This window comes from Argentina silus (genome assembly GCF_951799395.1).
Source record: "Argentina silus genome assembly, chromosome: 18".
NCBI lineage: Eukaryota > Metazoa > Chordata > Actinopteri > Argentiniformes > Argentinidae > Argentina > Argentina silus.
The window spans coordinates 6,585,856-6,611,010 of NC_139672.1; the positions used below are offsets into that span (position 1 = coordinate 6,585,856).

Consider the following 25,155-nt stretch of genomic DNA (forward strand, 5'->3'; position numbering starts at 1 on the left):
TGTACTTGGATGCGGTCCTGCCCACCAGCAGACATAATCTGTTTTTGTTTCAAAGCACCCGTACAGAATTTCAAATGAAAATTCAAAATTCTGTATAACTTTGTATAAATTTCTGTATAAAGTTAACTGCGGATAGTCATGACTCTTCTCAGTTTGGTTTTGCTCTCTCTCTCTCTCTCTCTCTCTCTCTCTCTCTCTCTCTTTCTCCACAGGAGGTGTATGCTGTGCTGTTGGTAAAAGCCAACTGCTCTACTTGGATGCGGTCCTGCCCACCAGCAGACATAATCTGTTTTTGTTTGATTCAAAGCACCCGTACAGAATTTCAAATGAAAAGAAAAAATACTATGATAAACCTTATCTAACGTTTTTGTCCAAATTCTGTGTAACTTTTCAAAGTTAACTGAGGATAGTCATGACACTTCTCAGTTTGGTTTCGCTCCCGTGTCGTCAAGGTGACCTTAGATAGCTTACTGTGTCTTATTTTATAAATCATTGTAAACAGTTACAAATCTTTGGTTTTGGTGCTTGAAAAATAACGGGAGCACATGTGGATCCACTGTTATCATTGTATTTAAATGCATGAGTAAATGCTTATAATGTGCACACCAACCCACAAAAATACATAATGCATTTCATAATACTACTACCTTTACTCACCGTAACTCTAGTCATGGCCAGAATGTGCAGTCTTGATAGAAACCCCTTTCCACTAAAAGTTCATCTACTTGTCTCAGGTCCTACTGGGTTAACAGGATAAAACCTGTTGATCTGGAATGCTGTCCTCAATTCCATCAACTCAGATGCTGTAGAAGGCACTGGAAACTCAACACACAACACTGTGCCATACTGCATGCAGTCTTGTTGTGATCAACCTGAATCAAGGCATTTGTTGTGTTTCATCTTTCCTCTGACGTTATAGTTTTGACCATTTTAACATTATTTTCCCACGGTCTAACAATTGAACTTCTTCTTCTGCCTTTTTTTTAGCAGATAATGTTGTCATGCTGGATTTTTCATTTTATTATTATTATTATTATTATTATTATTATTATGAACAATTGCTATGCTTTGTTTCCTATTGGTAGAAAGACAGAGGAAGCTGATCTTATCCCTGTTGAAGCATACGTGTCCTTGAATGTACTTGATCTTAATACCAGCCCTGGATTTAGCCTATGCTAAATGGCTACAATGTAAAGTGATGCAAAGGAGGATGTCCTGTAATTAAACAACATTCAAATGTCAATTCTCAAACCAACATTTAAGGTTGCGTTGACTTTGTTCACTTGGACTCTTCTGCACAGTGCTGTGTCACTCTCACCATTACCTCAAATTGAATCTTAATCCTGTCAAAAGTAACAGGACAGGATCAATCACTACGCACGTCATGTTGATCATAGGGGAACATTGTGCCATAAATGATTTAGTTAGTATGGAGCCATAATCCTCCTGGATTGGGTTTCTGTGAACGTGCCATCCTGCCACTTCACTGTCTTGTCCTCACCTTGCCCCCACCTTGCCCCCATTTATGATGTCACTTTGCCTTGGAGCTATTAGAAAATGTGACAATGGGTATTTTGCCAGCTAACATTTTAAACATATTACCACTAAAGTGGAGGAGAACATTGTGGACAGTTTAACCTCCTTGAACAAATCTTGAACCCCTTGTACCTAAGACTTGGTCTTTGTAATAACAGGCAGTAAACAGCTCAGGTGTTGTCTATTTGAAAGAACATCATATTACAGTACTGTAGATTATTACATTCACGCCCCCCCCCCATTGTCTTGTTTTATGAGATTATTATCCATTCTGTAGGCACCTTTACATGAAGCAGACAAAGGCATTTCCACATACTCCTTATGTAATGTTTATTTTGAATAGGAGCTTTAATGTGGATTCGATTGAGACAGACAATAATCAGATTATAATCCTGTTTACCCAACAGTTGTACAGTATGCCCACAAAGTCAACTGGATTATGATCACTGTACTGTACCAGCGGTATGGATATACAGACATTGCCTAAGAGATATGTCTTTTCTACAGTAGGCTTCTCTGCCAGCATTGTCTTTAAAACAAAGGTATTGAGCAGTATACAGTAGATCAACCAACAAAGTAAACAACCTACAGTATGTCCAATATTCAAAGTTGAGCTTGCTATTTAAATATTTATACTCCAGCAGTTTTGAGTAGCTTTTGCATATTTCCAATGATTGCAACCAACTCAATTTTAATGTTGGATTTGCAATTCCTCATTTGACACAAATGGGCTTGGAGAGTTGTGATGGTGGTGTGTGTGTGTGTGTGTGTGTGTGTGTGTGTGTGTGTGTGTGTGTGTGTGTGTGTGTGTGTGTGTGTGTGTGTGTGTTGTGTGTGTTTGTGTGTGTGTGTGTGTGTGTGTGTGCATGCGTAGTGTGTGTGTGTGTGTGTGTGTGTGTGTGTGTGTGTGTGTGTGTGTGTGTGTGTGTGTGTGTGTGTGTGCATGCGTAGTGTGTGCACATCAAGATAATTGTGATTGGTTGGACAGGCGAGCACAGAGAAAGCTGTGACTGGTGGAGCTGGTCTGTGTAGGCAGATTCAAACAGGTAGATAATAAGTAGTAAGAGAATAGAGAACTAGGTAGGTCAGATTAGTATCACTCCACACAGGGTCATCATGCCGAAGATATGCAGCTTCAATGTTGTGTTCCTATTAACTGCTGCCTGTGAAGCTGTGTCCGGTTACATATATCACGTTATATCAGGTTACCCGAACCACCCTATGGACTGGCACCACGGCCAAAATTTCTGCAGAACACACCACACTGACCTGGCCTCAATCATCACTGAGGAGGAAGCACTGGAGATCCCACATAACCGCAGACAGCACACGATATGGATCGGTCTGCACAGGACCTCCAAGACAGAAGACTGGAGGTGGTCTGAAGGGGGATCGCCATTAGAATACTTTTGGGGGGGAGGACAACCCAAACATGGACATCAAAACTGTGTGGCTACAACAAATGGGAAATGGTACAGTCACCATTGTAATCACCGCCGTCCATTCCTTTGTTTCCAGAGCCATGAGGTGGTCCTGGTAAGGGAGAATAAGACGTGGGAGGAGGCTCTGAAGCACTGCAGGCATCACTACACTGACCTCGTCAGTTTGTTATCACTGAAAGATGTTCTCAGGGCCCAGAACAAGATCGTGGCGGCCCAGACAGCCCAGGTGTGGACGGGCCTGCGCTACCTGGCTGGCCAGTGGCTGTGGGTGAATGGGGAAAACCTAGAGCACCAGGCCTGGTACGGAGGGGAGAATCCACAGTGCCCAGCTATACCCCTGCACTGTGGGACTCTGCCCAAGCAGGGAGATCACTGGGGGACCTGGGACTGTCGTGACAGGATGAACTTCCTCTGCTACATTGAATGAGGAGAAGGAAGGAGAGAGGGCTGTAGCCAACACCGTGGTCAAGTATGCCACTCAGTCAGTAGATATCATGCCAAGACATTTTTATGACCTTGAGTAAAACACTCCCATAGTGTTTGCAAACATTATATAGGAGCACACTGTAATCATCTGTAACCACACTGTAACCACCCTAACCCTTTTGGAGAGACGTACATTATCTGTAACACATATGACATGTTTTAACTAATTCTATGGGTCCTAGTTTTGACACACTTTATACCGTACTTCTGATAAAGGCTCATTTGAATCAGAGGTGCATGATCTATGGCATTGAGTTCATACTGTATACTCTCCATTCTCTACGTTTCAATATCTTCGTTATGATTTGAAGGTCAATGAATTTCTGTTTAATCTTTAATTCTGTGAGAGATTGTATGAAAGCTGTCACCTTAATCTACAATGTGGAAGTTTGTTCATGCCTTGCCAACTAACTGATGTTGATTAGCACATATCTTTAGTCTTGTTAGCGCTGTATAATGTTAGAATTAGAATTATATATACTATAATATACTATTAGAATTATATATACTATAATATGCTATTAGAATTATATATACTATAATATACTAGTAGAATTATATTCATATTTAGTATGTTTAATTGTATTGTGTCTAATTGTGTTTAATTGTATTGTATTGTATCAGTAAATTAGTCATCTCTAATCTATTACAATCATTCTAATTCTAGTGTAATGCCTTTGTAGAATTACAATACAATTTGTTCAGAAATACTGTTTAAACTGTCAATATTGAGAAGTGAAATGTAAGTAAACTCTACTTCTAACACTATAACATACAGTACCGGTGTAATTGTTTCATTAATGGGGAAGGGGGCAACTCTGTTCTTGGATAGCCACAAGGTTTGCATGCTTTTGTTCCAGGCCAGCTTAAACACATCTTATTTGACTAATCAACTGGTCATCAGTGCCTCGATTAGTTTAACCAGGTCTTAGTGGATGGTTGGAAAAAAGCATGTTTCTCCTACAGGTAGGAGGAGGGTTGGCCACTTCTGATTTACAGTGTCTTTACAGTCATTCACTTTACATGTCCACAATATTTATGAGTCAAGGCAATACGGAGAACAACTCCTGACATGTATAGAGGTGCGTTCCTCCTTTTAAAGATAAGATAAACTTCTGCAACAGAGGTCAACGGATATCTCAGCAGATAAGACAGTTGGAACAGTCATCTTCCTCTAATCCTAACCCTAAATTAACACTGATTTATAGGCTTCTCTTCACTAACTGGAAGCACACACACTCACATGCACACACACAGACAGACAGACAGACACACAAACACACACACACGCACACACACACACACACACACACACGCACACACACACGCACACACACACACACACACACACACACAGAGACACACACACATACACACAGAGAGACACACACACACACTCACACTCACACACACACACACACACACACACACACACACACACACACACACACACACACACACAAACCACAATCATCTCAAGGTTCTGGGGGTCTTTCTGACCAATGAACGTCATTACGAAGATCTCACAGCAAGGCCTGAGAAATAACAAAGAGCGTGTCTGGATTACACATCAATACTTACAGAAGACAATGGGCATCTGCTAAAAGAAGAGGACAATGTCACCAGGACAGAGATGAAACCCCGATGATACAACAAGGAGTCTTCTGTCAGATACATAATTCCACAACATTGATGGAGATCAATGAGATAAGCAGGAATGCTTTCCAGAACTTGTCTAACAACATTCTCTCTAATGCATTATTTGAGAGATTACAAGGTGTAATGTCACACACACACACACACACACACACACACACACACACACACAAACACACAGACATACACACCATGCACACACACACACGAACACACAGACACACGCACACACACACACACACACACACACACACACACGTACACACACGAACACACAGACACACATGCACACACACACAAACACAGACACACACACGCACACACACACACACGAACACACAGACACACACACACGCACGCACACAAATCAAACTTTATTTTGAAACACACATACACATGCACACACATATTGCATTCATGATCAAACATTAACAACATTGCATTCCATCAAGGTGATCCATTTCCACATTTTTTGTTTACACACCTTACAGTATACACTAAAGGTTGAATGCCTCTGATAGCATTTGTCCCTTTGCCTGAAAGGATACTTCAAACCGAGGACTGAAGCAGGTGAGTGTGTGGTATGAGAAATGTTATTTTTTACTATAATTCTTAATGGTAATTCTAAATGCTTGCTATTTTGGTAGTCAGACATTTTGAACTTTCACTGAAGGTTAACTACAATCATTTTTGTGAGCACAGGTGGTTGGGGAAATTATGTCTAATCAAAGAAAAGATTATGCAGACCAGTATTTTGACGATGAGTTGACGATGGATTATGTGGGAATTCTCGTGTTGGAGTCATATAGGGGTCATTCTTACACACAGTGGCTGATCATTCTTACAAGTGGCTTCAAGTTATTATGAGGTGAATTCATAATATAAGCCATAAGCTGACGCTTTTATCCAAAGCGACTTACATTGCAGTGAGTGCATACATTTCAGTATATATGGTCCCAGCAGGAATCAAACCCACAACCTAAGCGTTGTTAGCGCCATGCTCTGCCAACTGAGCCACAGAGGACCACAATCATCAAATCATCAAATCATCAAATCATCAATAGTCTATAGTCTATAGAACGTAGGCAAGGATGGTGTTTTCCCTGAAGTGAAAGACCATCGTTTGCGGAGGGAGGTTCAGAGGCATAGGCTACGTCACGCAACCACCTACTTCTCCTTCACACGTACTCTCATTTTCATTATTGATTGGTGGTGTGCAACTAGTTAACCACGCGAACTAGTTGTCGGGAATTCAAAGACTTGACGCACTTCTACGACTAGAGTGCAGGAGCGTTGACAAGACGGAAAGATCATTTAAGTAACAGTGATTTTCTGCTACAAATTCAACTTTGCCTCGTGAACAGTTTTATCATTATTGATGGATTAAACATTTTACAAAATAATAGCCGTCTATAACAACGTTTCTGTCTTGGCCACGGTCAACATCATGGATATGTCAAAATGTGTCTTCGTTATAACTCTAACCTGCACCTTAGGACCTGTGAGTACTGCCGTCGTATCTAAACTCTTACTCGTATTTATTATATACTATTACATAAATTATTAACGTAATTGAACAGGAACAATTAATTAATATAATAACATTTGATTTTAATAACATTTGAAAACATGACTTTTTGTCTTCAGCTGAGACTTTTGTTTTATGAAGTCAGTCGACCATTGGTGTATGTTATTTGTTTTTTTTCCAAGTTAAGTTAAAAGTAAAAGTGATAGACCTACAGTAAATTGACAATTTGACTAAATTGAATGTTATGAAGTTTACCTTTCATACAACTGATATTATAGTTAGACATATTTATATATTAGGTGCGCTGTTCAATAGTCCTATGTTGGTTAGAACGAGAGGACACACAATAGATAAACATTTCCTCTCATGTGTAAAATGTTTCTGTTTTGTTAACTGCGTGGATCTATGAGACCGACAACACGCTGCTCATGTTTGCGCTTCTGACCCATCCATTGAATCCATGAGTGATTTCAACACACATGGGGCTGTGTGCAATAGCCGCCCCCCCCCCCCCTGTTAACTTTCCTGATGAAGTTTGACAAGGTTGCTGTGCCGTCAACTATTCCTTGACGTGAGATCCAATGGGTAAAAATCCAAAACACAAATAGATGTTGTCAATATTTATATATACACTGTAAATTAGATCGATAGTCGGACAACACTTACCCTTTCTTAACAGCATTATTGGCTAAATATATATTCCCCTAATGTAGCTATTTTTTTGTCCCTCTTACCAGATATACAGGACTGATCAAAATGTAAATACAAAGACGCTGAAAAAAGCCAATGGTTTCATGCTAATACAACCCAGTGGTAACTCCTATTGGTTGAAGCCACTGTTACCCCTGAGGAAAGTCAAGTCAATGCCAGGGCATGTTTTACCATTTGGAACTTCCAAGGAAATATCACATAATACCATCTTTAACACAACTGCCGTTTATTAAATAGGGCAATAGGTGGCAATAGGGCAATAACTAGTGATGTAAGTCATCAAAACTCTGTGCACAGTGCAATCCATCATGTTCTGAAGATTTTGATCTGATGATGTCATGGGTTCAGTCCCTACTCAGTCTGTCTTAGACATCACACAGAGGGGGGGAGTTTACTGTGAAGTCACAGTTGTGCAATGGTCCAGTTCTTTCCCTTTCCCTTTCTTTTGTTCATGAGATTTGTCCAAGCTTTGCACAGTATGATTTCTATCATACACTAACACTCAGGTCCCCCAGTGTGAGGCACCCATTATCCTCTTATGGCTGCCATTTTTCTTACCTGGGGTGTGAAGCCTAACAAAGCTCTCTACAGCCACATTCAACCCTGCAAACCAGTGCAGTGCTTCAGTGATTCACCCAGAATCAATTGGCAGTGGCTCCAAAGTTGTGAAACTGTCCTTCTTCTTTCTCAGTTCTATATCTTGGTTCTGTTCATCTTTTTGAAATAAAGTGGCAGTGTGTTGGAATCCACTTCTCAGTAGGACACCATGGCAACAGCCTTCTTTGTCCGCTTCAATGGCGCTGGATGTCCAGTCACCAATGTCCTTGATCACTATTGTCTACTACGGAGGAACATTTATGATTCATGCTGGAATACCGTTAACTGCCAGAACACAGCACTCTCTCTGATTGCTCTCCCTCTCCCCCTGGTTCTTTAAGAGTATTGCGATATGAATGGGAAAGTCTCTCTCAAGACATTTCAGAGCAGCATCATATGGCCGATGACGACAAGAGGAGGAGGAAAGAAAGAGGATAATGATGAGGAGGATGATGATGATGATGATGATGATGTCGATAGCAATGAGGTCAATTGTGATAAGGATGAAGGATGAAGATGCAGGGTGGTGATGATAATGATTATGATAATGATGGTAAGGATGTCAAGGAAATGTATACCTGTGTACATGTTAAATCGTTGCTATTCTACTACAGCCCAGCTCAAACATCTCCTGTAATTACTTGATGTGAAAGCAAATGTTAGCTGAAGGGTACACTAATTCTCTCACCAATTAGTAGTGAGATGCAGACTCCCATGATGGAGCCCCACATAGCCTTAGGAGCCACATCTACCAACACACTGGTTCCCTGGTTAAACCTGAACCCTTATGGGGGACTATCATATGGGCCAATTCTGTGGCTAATAATAGACCAGTTGTAGAAGTTTGATTAATGCCTTCACTGAGGAACCTCATTCACCTAAGTACTAGTCATAAATCTCATGGTCCTCCAGAGGACTGTGGTAGTGGGGTCTGTTGAAACACATTCTCTGATGTTAAGTCAATGCCAAGAGGAAAATTGAATTCAGCTGCAAATAGGTGACAACTGATGATGCATGATTTGTTCAGGGTGTTTCCAAAACACACACATGTCCGAAGCTAGGGAATATACTTTGTTGCGGCTTCATCAACATCAAAGGCTTGATTTAAGGTCACCCATGTGTGTATGAAGGAAAATTCTATGGCGTCCCATCAGTTAGATTTTTAGGAGACCAGTGTATAAATTCCTCTTGAATTGATGGATACTGTATGTTTCAATAACTTCCATTGAGGAGCAACATACTATTTATATAGGCCATTTAGCTGACGCTTTTATCCAAAGCGACTTACATTGCAGTGAGTGCATACATTTTTCAGTATATATGGTCCCAGCGGGAATCGAACCGCCCAACCTAAGCGTTAGCTCCATCCTCTAAAAAAAGCAGGGGACGGCGTCATTATAATGCAAGGAATGGTATCAAACACAAGGTTTAAGCATATAAATTGTGGCCATGAATCACTTTGATTTGCGTCGTTCATCATTGTGATAACACAGTCATGCAGACACAGGAGATATCTCGCCGTGGAATCATTGACACACGGGAGGAACGCTGAGGAATGTGGCATTCTCTGTTTGCAGATGCTTTCCCTGCAGATGTGTGACATCATGATGGAGATCGAGAGGGAGAGAGAGATGTGTTTAGCTCAAGCTGAAAACAAGACGTCAGGTATGTTCAGTGGTTTGGTACTGTGCAGTATGAATGCCGCAATAAAACATATTACCAAGTGAGTGTTAAATCTATGTGTCCTCCATTTTGGTTGAAGAGAGTTGGTGCTAGAAGGTTATTTAAAGGTTATTGCCTTATCACTTCATCCTGAACTGTGACAAAACTCACAAATGCTATTCATCAACCACTGTAATTGATAAGACACAAGACTTTTAAGTTTGACCAGTTTTACAGTATTTGGATTTTTTTGTAATCAAAAGCTACGCCTGGCTTTAGAAACGATGTATTACACTGTGAAATAAATTGGATTCATGTAGGCTAGGCTAATCAATGCTTTGATCTAAAAAAATTACACCAAAAAGTACCTCCCATATCTTTCAGTTGGAACAGCTGTATAGTCTTGATTCTTATCACCACAAAGATGTTTCTTCTGCTTAAACATCCTACAGTACATATTCTGGTAATGGATATCTACAATCTATAAAGCACCATTTTATTTGGTCATAATTGCTGTTATCACTAGTTCTATCTTATGAGACACAATTAAGGGAATTCAATGATATCATTTTGCCAGGATGTTTTGCTCACAATATCAGATATCACTGCAGGTTTGTTTATACCATTGTGGCATGCATGGTGATAAAACCACCTCTTTTCATTTCCTTGCCTTGTAAAACTCATTAACTGTTCATTACCATTTTAATTGAGATCTTCTCTTGCCATGTACACATTCTGTCTAGGTTAGGACTGCTGAGAAATCCTCAGGGTAATATAGCATGGACCAACTCGCAAATTGCTTTTTCAGACTATGAAATGAGAAGTGATTGTGTGTCTTCTCTTTTGATAATTCTGTTAATAATATCTGTGAATAGTAGTGGCCAATGATAGGACATTGGGCAGTAGCACTTGCCTCTGTGGAATGATAAGACCTTTGATTACACCAATCTGCTGTGATGGAAACATGCACACTCTGGCTCCACATATACTGCTAGAGAACATGAATCATGTTGCTCTTTGCCAAAAGAGTTCATCAATCACACACACAGTTGTTTTCAATGCATTTTGTTATTGAGGTTTCTCCATGTCTTTACATGTCTCTCTCTCTCTCTCTCTCTCTCTGTCTCTCTCTTTTTCTCAGGCTGCAGTGGGATGTGGGACAAGATAACTTGCTGGCCCAGTGCCAATGTTGGAGATGTGGTCACCATCCCCTGCCCCATGTACTTTATCTACTTCACCAACCACTTCTACATGGGTGAGACTCACTGTCAAGGTTATCGTGCGTGCGTGCGTGCGTGCGTGCGTGCGTGCGTGCGTGCGTGCGTGCGTGCGTGCGTGCGTGCGTGCGTTATGGAGGGACAGGTAGAATGAAAAGGTGCAATCTTGCATCAGGGAATGGTGTGTGGCATAGGGAAGATGACTAATTAGGAGGAACTTTGTGTGTAGAGCATCAAAGGAAGTGAGAGTGAAGTTGCTCATGGAGACCCCTCCCTGCTTCACCACTGTTGAAAGACTGCAGAAGAAAAGAAAAGACGAGTGTTGTATCTTGTGTTGTGTACAGTATTATTTTTACCCTTCCAAATCCCTGTATGGAAAGACACAAGGGAAGGGCAACCAGCAAGTTGGCACTCAACACCCCTGATTCAATGCTTCCTATGCCACCGACAACTCAGTGATTGTCATTATGAAATATAAGTCTCTTAATGTCAAGTAACAGATCAAAGAAAAACTTGCACAACATCCGTACTGAACCATCTTATTACCGCCTTTTCTTCAATTAATCTAGCTAGTAAGTTGTGCGGCATTTGCTCTGTCGTTTTTGTTTGTCCCAGAGTCTGTTTGTACAGTTCTCTCCAGGGAGCTTTCATGTATGAGCTGATAAACCGGAAATGCTAGTCATTAATTACTGTACAGTATGTATTTGCTGCTGTCATTAGCTTAAGGAGTAGTTCACTGAATGATTGGCTGTTTGAGTTAAAGAAAACAAACTTTCCTTTGACGCCGTCTTATCCTCCAACTCTTCTTTAATTACAGTGCCTCATTTCCCTAGTGTAATTGTATAGCCTTTGTTCTAGGGAGGCAGTCGTTCATTTGGACACGATTAGCTCGGAAGCCTGCAGCTTTCAGCTTAGAAGTCCAAGTGGCTCGAAATGGCAAGATTTCCAAGGGTAACATCATGTTGCAAATTGTTTTGAGTGCAGTTAGTGTTTATTATTTATGAACTCTTAGTTGTTGGTCAGCAGCACGCTACAGTAGTAACATCCAAAATGCTATAATAATAATAATAATAATAATAACAACATCCAGTTAGAAGTGGTCCACAATTATTATGAAACATCTTGAGTATTTTATACTTTTATAATGTATTTTATCATTACTAGGAATGTCCAAGAAAGTCAGTCCAAACCGCATTCTCTAATCTTGCAGAGTATACATGAGAGAACCGTAATTACCCTTTATTTGTGCCCACCAGTGAAGTTTTTTGTGAGATGCATAATCTCCATAGATGCATTATATCCCCTCAAACCCTTTTGGATAATTCTAGCCTGTGGTCTAATTGGTATGCTACAGTATAGGCAAATGAACTTCATAAGCCTCCATAAGCTATTCAACATCTGACAATGTCACATTCAGGGCATGGGGTTCTGAAACTGTGGATTTATTTTCACCATGTGGCGTAGATGGTTTCACAATGAAGAGAGAGAGAGAGAGAGAGAGAGAGAGAGAGAGAGAGAGAGAGAGAGAGAGAGAGGTTATGGGAAGTTGTGATGTAACCCAGATGGGATAGAGGATGACCTGAGAGAGGAGACAGAGCCCAGAGGGCCTTGGGGGATAGCAGATAGACGATTAAAGGGTTGCAGGAGGTGAAGAAGAGGTGTATTTCACTGGCCTGTCACTGGATCACAGGATCAACAGTTCCACAGTGCACACTAAGGAAGATGTAGTGGTGAACAGGGAAAAGACAGAGAGAAATAGATGTATTCTGACTAATGGATGGGCTATACCATTATAAAGGATGATAGGGTCAAGAATTCTAGAACATTTTTATACTGTAACAGACTTGTATTATGTAGGTCAATAAAAGGGTTAAAAATTAAACTTGACCCATTTTTAGGTTGTGCTTTTCAAGCTTTGAGGGGAAGGCACTGTAAGATAGATGTTGTTGTGGAGATTCTGCAGTCATACGGTTGTAATTTTAGCTGAAGCTTTCATTACCATGGTGTACTACTGTCTATTACCTGATTTACTAACTACTCATATTCAAATGACAAGATATAGTTTATGGTTCTATGTATGTATTGCCTCTGGGATACTTGATCTTTTAAATCTGCCTGCGTTTATGGTTTTTACCTACCAAAGCACAGTCAGTATCTAAAGCCCTTGATACTTTGGGAGCTCTCCAAACAGACGGTCACAAACGTAGCAATTCCACTGGCTTCTCCCTAAATCCATTCCCACTTTAACATCAGTTACAGTTGCAAAATACTCCAGCTCTTGACACATTCATTTTATAAGCTCCATGCAGAAGAAAACAAGAGTTGCAAAACTTCACCAAGTCATACATTTGGAGAGGGTGGGGCCCACTTTTTTCACAACACATCTGAACTCTTTACCTAGGAGGTCTACGACAAACACAGACACACACACACACACACACACACACACACACACTCCCGCGCGCGCGCGCACACACACACACACATACACACACACACACACGTACAAACACACACACGTACAGTATAGCAATCCTCCCTTTAAATGTCACATTGATTTCCACACTCCTAATTCCGACAGAGAATGATGTACGCTTTCAATAGATTGACATACTTTCAAACAGTAATTAAAGGCATTGATATATAGTCGAGATGAAACTTATCCACACACCATGAGGTTTTACTAAATCAATCTTTTCTCCTCAGGATGTCCTACAAAGCTACGATTAGACCTGATAAATCGGGCAGCCTAAAGACACAGTGTGCATCACCGTGTCATGTCGAGAAAAAAGTCCCAGTCCAAAAAAAGCCCCCTAAAACAGCAAAGCGCTGGGGTGATTAACCGGTTTGAGCTCTCCCTGCCGTCGTGCATGACATCGAAAATCTGCTGCCTTTTGTTTCGGTGGATGATGAAAGCATTCTTCTGGCAATCCCTCATTCAAACCCAATCCGGCGGTGGTGTTGGGCTTATCTCTCCCTCTGTGTCTTGTCTCACTGTTTGAGATAACTAAGCCACTGTCCTCTGCAGCGTATACAATCCAGGTGGTTGTTGTTGGCCTGATTTTAAAAAAGAAAAAAAGAAAAAAGAAAGAAATCCAAATTTGGAAATCCAAATTCATCACTATTGAGGACTAAACTGCGGATATGATGAGAGCACCATTGAGATCTGATATTATCCATAGGATATAGGCTAAGGTGGATTGTTGTTTTTTGCCCGATTGTTGAAATACCTTTAAATATTCTATTTTTACAGCTTGAATCTTATGATAATAGAGAGATTGTGTGGCTTGGGAGGCTGTATTGCAGGGATCACCTGAACAACAATGCTGACAGCTCTATCCTGCTTAATAACACAATACAAGGCTTTACAATTACAAACATAATGCTCTATCTGCTTAATAACACAATACAAGGCTTTACAATTACAAACATAATGCTTTAAGTGCTGATATTTTCTAAATGTGGGTATGAAACGATTCATAACACTATTGATTTGTTCTGTTGATACTTGTCTTTGCTGAAGGCTTGTGATTTTGTTCTGATATTGCAAAAATACTAATACAAGACAATGGCCTCTTGCTATGTTTGAAATGGCTGTGAGTAATTAGGAACAGATGCAGTTTGATAAATGTGGGACCAGTCTCTGCCTCAGTCATCCTCAGGGACGGGCAGGAAGATCTCATACACTGTAGTGGTGACTCCCTATGGGACCCCAGTCACAGGAGAAGATAATTGGATCTAAATAAAAGAACAAAACTTGTGTCTTAATTATTATGAAGACAAGGAATACTTAAATACATCACCAAAAACATTTCTTGTATTTCTTCTCCTTCTTGGAGGATGTGTCTGATGATCCGTGGAGTGGGTGGTACATGGGAGACATTACTGGGAGCATTTCTCAACAGGCTCTTTGATCCCTTTGAAGATTCTGGAGTTGGACTTAATTTAATTGGTTAACATATTAAACTGAATCTCTTATTGTTTTGGATGAATCTCCAAACTAGAAGTGCCCCTGTTAACTAGAGTAAAGTATACCTGTCCCTCTGTTCACCAGGTAACCTGTCTAAGAACTGTACCGTAGACGGCTGGTCGGAGATCAACCCTACATCCTACGCATTGAATTGTGGGTACAACCCCAATAGCACCACAGGGGAAGAGGCGGTAGGTATGGCACACAGAGTTTCACTGCCCTTTCTATTCATTAAAAATAATAACAAGGTGGTTTAGTTTACAGTACACATTACACGATTAGATTAGATTCAACTTTATTGTCATTGTGCAGAGTACAAGTACAGAGACAACGAAATGCAGTTAGCATCTAACCAGAAGTGCAAAATAGCAGAAAGTGCAATGAACAGTATATATTATGCTTATTATGTCATCATTACACAGTATCTGCATATAACATCAGATCTCTTGACAACACTGGTAATTAATGTAAAACTTAAATTGCATGGACCTGCAGCAACCAAGGGCCACTTGGTATTGTGTTTTGAGTGTGAGGTGTGACTATACAGTGCGTTTCATTTGTTTTACCTTTGCGTGTCTCTTAGGGAGACTTCTACTGGGCAGTGAAAGTAGGCTACACCATCGGCCACAGTATCTCCCTGTTCTCCCTCACCGTTGCTATCGTCATCCTGTGCATTTTCAGGTAAGGATCCACCGCAATGTTATCTTCATAGATTAGTGTTTAGATAGAGAACAGCCAGTTCTTTCATGCTTCGCATTTCCTTGATGATGTCACACCCCACTGTTATCTCCCACTTTACACAGTATTCACTGAGTTTCACGGTCATTTTATGGTCTTTTTACACACCCACTGAACACTACTGGCTACTGTTGAAAAAAACAGGACCAGCATGCCATTATCTAGAGTTGTAACATTTCTCAAACAAAGTGTAGCCTTTAGAGAACTGTCATAAACTCAACCACTCAATGTACCGCTGTTGTTCACACCGTGTTCTTTACTAAACTGTGCTTCTCTGCAGGGGGGGGAGGGGGGGGGGGTTGGACATGATGACACAGCCCTGGCCATTACTCTTGAGGTTAAGTGACTCCCTGTGTGGCTTTTAAAGGATCACACACTCTATTTAACAGAAGATCAATCCTTGAGTGTGTGTGTGTGTGTGTGTGTGTACATTTTTGTGCCTGTGCTCATGTCCAAGTGTGTCTGTGTGTATGTATCCAAGTGTGTCTGTGTGTATGTGCGTGCGTGTGTGTGTGCACATGTTTGTGCCAACATGCTCATGTCCAAGGGCGTGTGCGTGTGTGTGTGTTTGTGCAAGCATGCATGGGTGTGTGTGTGCGCGCGCGCGCGTGCATCTTGGTAAACAACGAGCAATGTGTTTATTCCATGGAGTCAATTGCCGGACTAACATAGTTCTGGACTTAGCAGTCATTTGGGTCCCTCTGGGGACACAGGATGTACTGTACAGAGATACAGAACAGAATCTGTTTATATACACTCTGTGATATAACACACTAACAGCTGGTTAACACACTCTGTCATCACACCCGTCCTGCTCTTAAGACTTTTTAATGAGATTTTACTGTTTTATTCTAACGGTTATCAGGAAGGCTCTTCTTGTTTGAGAACTGTGAGTCACAGAGGTAGTATCACAGTCATATGGAGAAGGAAAAATAGCATCCTGTAGCCTACATCATCAAATGATGCGTGATTTTAAGTGCGTGTTTTTCTGATTCAGTATATGTTTTCTGGTTTTATTCCACAGGAAGTTGCATTGCACAAGGAACTACATCCACATGAACCTGTTTGTGTCATTTATCCTGAAGGCCGTCAGTGTCTTCATCAAGGACGTGGTTCTTTATGATGTTGGGGAGACCGACAACTGCCAGTCCGAAACAGTAAGTCTATTTGACTGTGTCCTGTAGCTCCACCATCTCCTCTTTTTTTCTTTTTTTTTAAAGGTTATTTTTTCAGTGGGGGAGTCCCACTCTTATATTTTTCATTTTTATTGGATAGAGGTAGTGAAGAAAGACAGTCTGTTTGAGGTGTTGACCATTGTGGACTGTGTTTCACAAGCGTTCTTTCTCCTAGCTGAGACAAACAGCATCTGAACCATTACTCCACAAGTTGCTTTTAGTGCTTTGTCTCCGGGTTGGGTTTACTCTTGAAATGAACGTTCAAGTGCTCTTTGATGGAAGTTTGGGTGTAGCAGTGTTTGTCAAGTCCTTAAACCCCTCGAGAACATTAATGAACAGGATGTCGAGGGTTCCTGTTTGCTGAACACTCATTCAGCTGTACGCACTCTAGAGGTGCCTGTAAGACCAGGAGAGTCTGTATCACAGCTTCACTGGGATCACTGGGACAAAACCACAGTGAACAATACCTCACCAATAGGGTTGAAGATAAGAGAGATAAGACATCATACTGTTAACTCAAGACTACCTATTATACCACAAACACTATTATCTCGTCAACTCACTGTTTGACGTCAAACATAACATGTGATACAGTGCCTCGTGCCAATTGAAACCAACCCTTACACCAATCACTATTTGGTGTCTTTTATCATAGGAGCAAAGGGCTCAGCACATGTACACTGCATACTGTCTGGATTTCACGAGTAGACCTCAGCTGTGGTTTTACTGTCAGTTGGAGCACTCACTATCAAGAGGCCTCTCCCGGGCTCGACATGATATACATGTGTACATTTACAAGTATACAGTGTTGTATACACAGCTGCTAAGCCTCAGATTGTACAGTTATACTCCCTTTCACATACTGTACAGTATCTAAACAAACATGAGAGTTGGAAAGTTAGTGGTTTTGTTTATGACAGGGACATGAACTCCTGTCAGGGAATATCTAAACATCTGCCTGAAGTCTTAGTATTGGTGACAAATAATTTAGCATTGAGCGTTGGAGAGGTTAGATCTAGTTTCTGTGCAAGTAGCAGTCGCTGGATCGTATCAAGGAGGAAGCTGAGTTGTATGTTATCCAGAATGGATCTAAAACACATCTGAGCTACTTACACTTTCATATCCGCTTCACCGGGGGATTTCAGTTTATCGGATTTGTTTCTCACGTTGTTTACCTCCATTCTCGTTCTTAAAACCCAGGCAGCACTCTGGTAGAACAATCACTGACATTTAGGCTCATTACGAGTGCTGGATTAGTCTGTAGTGATTCATTGTTCATTTTAACATATGAATAATTAAGTTGATGAGGTTGCTATAACAACCTTCAAGTATGATGATGCGCCCAAATGACTGGCATTGAAGTAAACAACCTGTTTGTCTTTCATTGTGGTTTCAAATGCTCATAAAGAAAACCTATCCCCTTTCCCCTATCATGATTCAGATGGGCTGCAAGGCAGTGGTGGTCTTCTTCCAGTATGGCATCATGGCCAGCTACTTCTGGCTTCTAGTAGAGGGCCTGTACTTACACGCCTTGTTTGCTGTCTCATTCTTCTCTGAGAGGAAGTACTTCTGGTGGTATATTCTGATTGGATGGGGTATGTATAAGTATTATATAGATAGTTGTAATTAGCAATTTGCATGATGTGATGTGCCTGTGAATTTTACATTTAGACTCATCAGGCTGATTATCAAGCGTGTCATTATGTCAACGTATTTGCATCTACTTATGCTTCCAGAAAGAGGGCTAGCACAATGTTGACACGCTTGTGTGCCAAAGTTCACTTCTCAAGTTCTCAAAGTTCACTTCTTTAAGTCCTTTGTTTTGTTACATGTAATAGATATCTAGTACCACACTCATCCACATGTGATTACTGTAGAGAATGTGTTTATGTTTGATATTTAAGCTTCTGAATTTCCATAGCATATGCATCAACAACATTTAAAACTACAAGGGTGGCATCTGCCTAGCTTATTTATTTGTTTACTCACTGAAAAATAATTTCAAGTGAAAAGCAGAAAGTCACCTTGATTGTTTTCTTTGGGTTTTGTTTTGGCTTGTTGAATTAGAGCCTATTGCATTGTTACCTCTGTTTGAATAGAGTGGGCCAGGTCAATGCATATTCAGATGGTGTTTTGCTTGTTTACCCACCCCAGGAGATTGTAATCTAATTAAATAACTTTATTAACATAGTAAAAGTTTTGTTTTTCAGGGGCACCAACCATTTTCATCACTGCCTGGGTGATTACAAAGGTTTATTTAAATGATGATGGGTAAGTTCAGCTTTCTTTGTTTGTCTACCTCAGAATCTCCTCTATAACTGGTGGTTTGATAAATATCTTTTGAGTATTCTGTTCATATACCACAATGCCCAGATATATTTATGAAATATAAACCATGCTGACCTTTCTTATATTGCAGTGCCCAATTATTAAACACACTGAAATAAGTCTAAAGTGGTGTGATGAAAGTAAATGACCTATGAACTACCAATGCCATACTGCATAAAAAGTAGCATTGTACTCGCACTATCAGCCAAGCCTTTCAATAGTTTACCTTACTGTGAGGATGAATGCTTAGTCTCAATGGAGGCCAATGGAGTGCTATTTATAGAGTAGCACGTCCAATCGTCAGGATATCCTTGAGAGAAATCCTGGTAGTTTCATTATTCTATGATTACTTTCTAATTTTCGATTAAATGACAAATAGAGGAGGTTAAAGGGGTTGATGTAATACAGTAATATACTTTGTTGGTGAGATTATGCTTTGCACAGTTGTTGTATCCGTTTGTATGGTAGATTGTTCCTACATACACACTAGACAGTTATTGAATGTGAACTACTGTAGCCTACAGTATGTCATTTTACGTGTGTCGGTAAAAACAGCTATATTTCTGCCCTCTTCTAGATGCTGGGACATAATTGATGACCATCCCTGGTGGATCATTAAAACACCAATTCTAGTGACAATACTTGTGAGTGTCACACAGGCTTAGTTAATGATTGGCCTTTCATGCTCATCTCTGCATAAGGAGATTGAATTTAACCTGTCTGTTATTGTCTCCTCAGATGAACTTCTTTCTCTTCATTTTTATAATCCGGATACTTCGACAGAAGATAAATTGTCGAGACATAGGGAGGAGTGAATCCAATCAATACTTGTACGTTTTGTTATTGAACTGTCAGCTTTTTAAATATGGAAGTGTTTTGGTTATCTTAATTAAAAAGGCCATTTCTTATGAAGTCATGTCCTGAAGCAATTAACATAATATCATAACGTTTTAGTAAGCAAAGTAATTCTCACTGTCTAGCAAAACGGATAGCAATTTGCCCCACCACTCTTTGTCCAATGCAACTCTCAAAAGAATGCCATAGAATACCCATTCCCCATGAAAGAACACCAATTTAGGCTTAGCTTATCTTATCTTTGCCCTGAATGTATGATGTTCTCCACCCAGAACCACCATCAGTTTAACTAGGAATAGTCAGAAAATGTAATGTATACTATCCAAAATAAACATTTGAACTTTGTTTTGATAAACAGGAGACTGGCGAAATCAACATTGCTGTTGATACCTCTCTTTGGAATAAACTACATCATATTTGCTTTTATCCCCGAGGACGTGAATACTCGACTGAGAATGGTCTTTGACCTTATTCTGGGGTCGTTTCAGGTAGGAAAACACCTCTACAGTATCATTGTTATATGAGGACAAATTCAATAGTCATATGGTAGCCATAGTCAGTCTGTTATGATAATGTTTCATTGTAAATAGCAAGTAGTATGGATTCTCCAAATGTCAGACAGCAACATAACACTGCCACAGAATTTCTAATGACCTATGTGATATGATATCCCTCTATCCTAATTCGACTCCCTAGAGCTTCTCATTTGTATTCTACATTGAGCTTGAGCCAAAATGACCTTTTGAGGTAAAGAGTAAAATTCGAAACACCAGACGAGAACTACTACATTATCCTATTCATGAGAAAATATTTAAACACTTTAACACTTTAACCACCTGTCATAGCTAAACATCCATACAAACCAACAACCAACAGGCTAACAATGATGCTGTGTGTGACATGTGAGACTTACTTACAGTAAATATTTAGATTTCTATTTTCTTTTATCATTGTATCTAGGGTGTAATAAATACCCTATCATCCATCATAAATGATGGATAATACAGATAGACTATGTGAAGATTGGGAGGAATTCAACTCAACGATGAACTCTTGACTTTCTGCATGTCTCTGTTCCAAATATTTAGGCCATTCATGAGAGCAAGGATTGAAGTATGAAAGCAATCTTAATTTATGTCTTTTTAAACTGAGATTTCCCTTGGGAAAAAACTTCCCATGTCCACAGAGCACAAATATCCATCATGCCCGAAATTGATGACCCTACCTCGTGTCTCAGTCTGAATGAAGTAATAATCATGAGATCATTTTTTCAGACAAAAACAAACTCGATTACTTCCACAGCTGCACTGGAAGGGTCTCCGTGGTGATCTATCTCTGAGACACTACTTTTATCAGGAATTAGAATGATCAATGGTATGTTTCTCTCCCACAGGGTTTCGGGGTTGCAGTCTTGTATTGTTTCCTAAATGGAGAGGTACGGTCTCATGCACAGATACAACCCAATCTGTCAAATTTAATTCATTTTGAGGACATTTTAGATTACTCTAATACTATATGATTCATTTTAGCATTCTTTTTTCTTTCTTTCTTTCTTTCTTTCTTTCTTTCTTTCTTTCTTTCTTTCTATCTCCCTTTATTTCCCTATCTTATCCCCTCTCGTTGTCTCCTATCCCCTCTCTACCTCATCCCACCTCACTCTCTCCCTTCTGTTGATCTGTCATCCTCCTCTCTTCCATCACTCTCTCTCTCTACATGTCTCCCCAGGTACAAGCAGAGATGAAGCGCAAGTGGCGCAGGTGGCTTTTACAGAGGTTCCTGGGTGCAGACACGAAGTATCAGCAGCCATCTATGGGCAGCAATGGCCACAACTTCAGCACTCAGATCACCATGCTGACCAAGTGTAGCCCGATCACACACCGGTCATTAGAATGCCAGGAGAATCTCTCTGCCATCTGAGCAGAGCTCAATCTGAACAGAAGAGGCAACGAAGAGGCTGTATCCATTCTGTATACTGTACAGTCAGAGCCAGGGACCAGGCACCACAGCAAAGATAGGTTAGATCATCTCCCGAAAAATGGTTACTCTCTTTAGACCATCTCTATTGAGTCAAAAGTATTTCAGTTTAAATCACCATTTTTTTGTGCCACCAATGTGTGTTGAGTGTTGTGTACTGTATGGCTTGTGATGATGCTGTGTATGACTGCTTCATTCTGGTTTCTCATTGGTCTCTCAAGCTCGCACTATTTGCCTGCATGGTCAGTGTGCTTAAGACCGTTCATGGGGAGGGGAAGGGAGCAAGACACAGAACATTCTAACTGGAAGTTTTGGGGGGGACTCAATCCACAGAGGTGGGACCCACACATTAATATTTCAACCCAGGCTGGGGCACCATAGGGAGGGCAGAGGTCATTAGCAGAGCTAAGAGTCTTTTAGAGACACAACAGGAAATAGAACTAAATATTAGTCCTATTGCCAGATAATGGATGCAGAGAGAGCTTAGGGAGTCCTGCATTCCTGCATTCTGAGAGTGGTGTAGAGAGTAAAAGGGGTACGGACATAAGAGGACTCATACCACTTAACCTAATGGCCCACAATGCTGGTATCAAGGGGACCAACCTTAAACACACAGTCATGCTGGGCATCTATCATGGCTACTTTTATATTCATCCAGATGTTTTGGTAACTAGTGATGATGACAGTTTTAGTACATTTTGTTGAAATATAGCTGAATAACATTCCAAGATAGAGACAAAAGGGCATTCTTGTGAAATGTATATTTTGGATCGCAGATGCTCTTGGTTATGTCTGAGTGCATAGTTAGGTGTACAGTCAGTCCCCTCAATTTATGAGTCACTTGTACTCAATGTCAGTCCATGAATGTGTCAGTCTGTGAGTGTGTTTTAAACTTCTATTCATGTGATACACCCATCATTATTGGCAGACTATACATACTGTGACTAACAGACTATATATGCATTTACCATACTGTAATCTTTTGGATTTAAATGAGAACGTTCAACAGGTCTGGTTGTTGTTTATGTTGGTCCTCTGTAAGTTCTCCTTTTGAGATAAGAAATCTCAACGGTCCTGGGATTCTATCAACCGTGCATTGTTTGTATTCTGAGTAGTGTTTACCTTATTGTCCTTCTATGTAAATAATGCAAATGTGAATGTAATTCGAAATGAAAGTACCTAGCTTAAAAGTGTCATAAGCAAATGTTCTAGCTACTGTATTGTGACGATTTATTTGTTTATTGTGGTGATTTATAGTTCTCAGGTGTTGACTGGTATGACATGTTTACAACGTATTATGTAATCTTCTTCATTTGCTTAAGAGTCCAGTTGTATTATTTTATATACTGATGTTCTCAATCCTTGATAAAATATTGTACTATTGTTTTCTCATGTCGGTGCATCGCAACATTTACAGATCAGAATTTGAATATGTTTATTTGAATGTACTGTACATGCAAGCTTTTTATAAATATTGTGTAGTTCTGTAGCCTATATGGAGTCCGTTGCAAGGATATAATATATAAATATGACTATTAAATAAAACCCTTTGCATTTGTCCTGCTTTAACATTACATGTTCCTACATACAGTATGTTGTCTGGCCCAAACATTTACGACCAAGGAAAAAGAAAAAGGGAACGTTTTACTGTCAGTAAATTAGTTGTCGCTCCCTACTACTTTTATATATGGTTCCTCATTTTGACTCGTCGAAGGTTTATGCCTTAAAAGGCACAAACTTACAAGCTGTACTTGGTGCACAAGTGTGCTTTAGCTTCCGCATGGCATTTTTGCTTTGCTAAAAAGAGCAGTGTGCTCTCAAAGCTAATGAAATAGTGGAATTCCCTGAGAACAGCGTCACTTCTCTTTCGATCATCTCTTCCCATAACAAACCACATAGTCTACATAGTGATAAATTGAAGCCTGTTGACCTCAATGCAGTAAGCCAGAATTCATGTTCCGAGGTTAGCCACAAACAGGAAAAGGACTATGATTATACTACAGCACTGCCTCCAACTCCCTTGAAAGCACCATGAATTACAATTTTAATGGGGAGGACATGGGGGTAATTGTTTTTCTGGACACAATAACTAATAACATCCCCTGTATTCTCCTCACTACCCTCTACTCTACCCTCCTTCTGATTGTAATTCTCGTTGAGCCTTCAGTCACAGGAAGTAATGCACTCCGGAGGTATGGTGTCCCTGTTGCTGTGTTCTGTGTTCTGTGTTCTGGCCAAGTTAACAGAAGTGATATCTAGAAGAATGACACGCCTGGATACCTGGCTCCCGGACTGCCCTGCTTCCTGTGTTCTTCATGTTGGTCTGTTGATTTACTTTTTTGTTCCTCCCTTGACCAGGTTGATGGATAAAATGAAGTCGTTCAGTGTTGGATGTGACGATTGTTGGAGAAGGACATAAAATATGTGCACTTTGTACTTGCTCTGCATGTCTAAACCCAGGGTGGTGCAGTTTGTCACTTTGTAACATAAAGATAAAGAAGCAAAGTTCATTATATCTATTTCTTCTGTTACCTTGTCTTTAGTTCCTGTTTTCTGAACTCTATTGAAAGCTTTCGAATGACGTCTATCTGTAAAAAGCTGGGGAAAGAATAAGAATGGATATAATGGTAAAGCATAGTGTTCTTGTTTCCATGGTCACTGTTTCTTATTGAATCAATGTGTAATACACTGAGGGGGACATTTTCCTCTTCTGCACCATCCTTATGTTCCTCAGTCTGCAATGTTGCCTGTCATTCTTAAAACATGCTGTAGTATGATGTTGAATGAATCTTGTATGGTACAATAGAAGAATGTCACTTGAAATGTCAACCTTTGGATAAGAACATACTGTAGATGTTCACTGCATTGCCATGAGCTGGAGAATTCAGTGTTTGCATCAAAACATATGTCTATACTAGTGGAGGCTGGTGAAAATAGAAATTGGAAGGAGGGGCTCATTGTAATGCATTGAATGGAATGAGAAATTATATCACATCCCGATTTCTGCCTCGACCAGCCTCCCCTGGTCTGAACTGTGATTTATCTATTCAAACTTTATGTTTCTACCTCCACCAGCCTCTATGTTTCTACCTCCACCAGCCTTTATGTTTGACCTCCACCAGCCTTTATGTTTCTACCTCCACCAGCCTCTATGTTTCTACCTCCACCAGCCTCTATGTTTCTACCTCCACCAGCCTCTATGTTTCTACCTCCACCAGCCTTCATGTTTCTACCTCTTTGAGCTGTTTGGAACAAATTCACATTGACAAGCTCTACCTGC

At 40.3% G+C, this 25,155-nt stretch overlaps 1 protein-coding gene across 1 annotated transcript; it reads left to right on the forward strand.

Moving 5' to 3' along the window:
- Nucleotides 1-9,533: 9,533 nt before the first annotated feature.
- LOC310819220 (vasoactive intestinal polypeptide receptor-like) lies at nucleotides 9,534-21,857 on the forward strand (the record flags this gene model as incomplete). Its single annotated transcript, XM_083690464.1, has 12 exons — nucleotides 9,534-9,621; nucleotides 10,760-10,873; nucleotides 14,890-14,996; nucleotides 15,389-15,486; nucleotides 16,568-16,700; nucleotides 18,160-18,313; nucleotides 18,929-18,989; nucleotides 19,624-19,690; nucleotides 19,785-19,876; nucleotides 20,260-20,389; nucleotides 21,295-21,336; nucleotides 21,627-21,857. The coding sequence occupies 12 exons, from the start codon at nucleotides 9,534-9,536 to the stop codon at nucleotides 21,816-21,818; spliced, it is 1,278 nt and encodes a 425-aa protein (XP_083546590.1). The 3' UTR covers nucleotides 21,819-21,857.
- Nucleotides 21,858-25,155: the final 3,298 nt, after the last annotated feature.